The following is a 1204-nucleotide window of genomic DNA, read 5'->3' as shown; positions in this document are numbered from 1 at the left end:
GTGTGTTATTTCTGATTTTTTACAGCAGGGAGTGCAAGAAATTGTAGTTCATGTTGTGGACTGTGGGGGCAGCAGGGTGCTGGAGAGCGTTCAGTCTGCTGGAACGCGTAGAAGAAGAAGAAGGACAAAAAGAAGCAGCAGCAGAAGAAGAAGTCCCAAACAACCCACATGTGTCTGTGTGGACGGACTGCACATTGACATAAAAACGTTGTTTTAAGTCAACATGGACGAAGAATATACGGTAAATTCTGCTTCACATTTCCGTCTCTGTGGTAAAGTTGGTGTTAACGTCACGTAGCTAATAACGAGGACGAACGTTGTTGCTGTTGTTTGCTAATCGAGTCACACCAAACTTTGTAAACAATGTATGAGTTTTGGGATTTTTCGCGCACAACTCATTCTATAGCGACCTACAACAGATTTTAACAGGTGTAAGCGAATCATTATGAGCCCGTTTAACAATCGGCATATATTTACTTATTACTAACCTGAAAAATAATATATTAGTACGTCACTGTCTTTGGATTAGCTGCCTCACGAAATCAGATACTTCAGAACTAATTTAATAGATTTAATTTTTTAATTTAATTTTAATGTGCGTCAGTTTATATGCCGGAAGTCTCACTAAAGCTTTGAAGTGAAAACCGTTAAAATGCCTTCTAAGAATTCTTCACTAAAAATCCAACAAGCGTGGACAGATTAAAAAGCCACTTTCTGAATTGAGTTTCGCCTGTAAGTGCTGCTAATATTGTAGGAATGTTGTTGAAATCATTGTGTGTATTTTGACTGTTAAAGGCGTAAATGATGTTATTAAATTATTTAAATGCTGCACTTTCAGTCTCGTTTCTCTTACTGACACAGTGTTACAGTGTGATGATTTTTTTTCTCTATTAAATTCTGTAAAATATCAAAAACCGCATTTGCACATCTTTGTACGTCTTGTTGTCTTTGGCCAAAGAGTTAAACCTCCAAACATTCAGTTCACTGTTATGTTTAACTATTAAAACAGCAACCCTTCTTTCTTTAAACGCTCCAATCAGCAGAAATGTGGACGTTTCTTCCTGGTTTTGCTTTACAAAAAAAAATGACTGAAATGATAAAGTTAGCTGCATTATTATTCTGTTTCATTAGCTAGTGAATTATCGTGGTTGTGATTTCATCAAACAAGAAACCAATTAAATATTTCTAATATTTAAGCCGTGTA

At 36.0% G+C, this 1204-nt stretch overlaps 1 protein-coding gene across 1 annotated transcript in view; it reads left to right on the top strand.

Moving 5' to 3' along the window:
- Positions 1-223: 223 nt before the first annotated feature.
- Positions 224-1204, top strand: part of taf1b (TATA box binding protein (Tbp)-associated factor, RNA polymerase I, B) — an 11374-nt gene continuing 10393 nt past the window's right edge. The window contains exon 1 of the mRNA XM_008300711.1: positions 224-241. Within this exon, the coding sequence (XP_008298933.1) occupies positions 224-241 (18 nt within the window). The remainder of the gene's footprint in view (positions 242-1204) is intronic.

This window comes from Stegastes partitus, unplaced genomic scaffold, assembly GCF_000690725.1.
Source record: "Stegastes partitus isolate 25-593 unplaced genomic scaffold, Stegastes_partitus-1.0.2 Scaffold1578, whole genome shotgun sequence".
NCBI lineage: Eukaryota > Metazoa > Chordata > Actinopteri > Pomacentridae > Stegastes > Stegastes partitus.
This window is presented reverse-complemented; position numbering and strand designations above follow the sequence as displayed.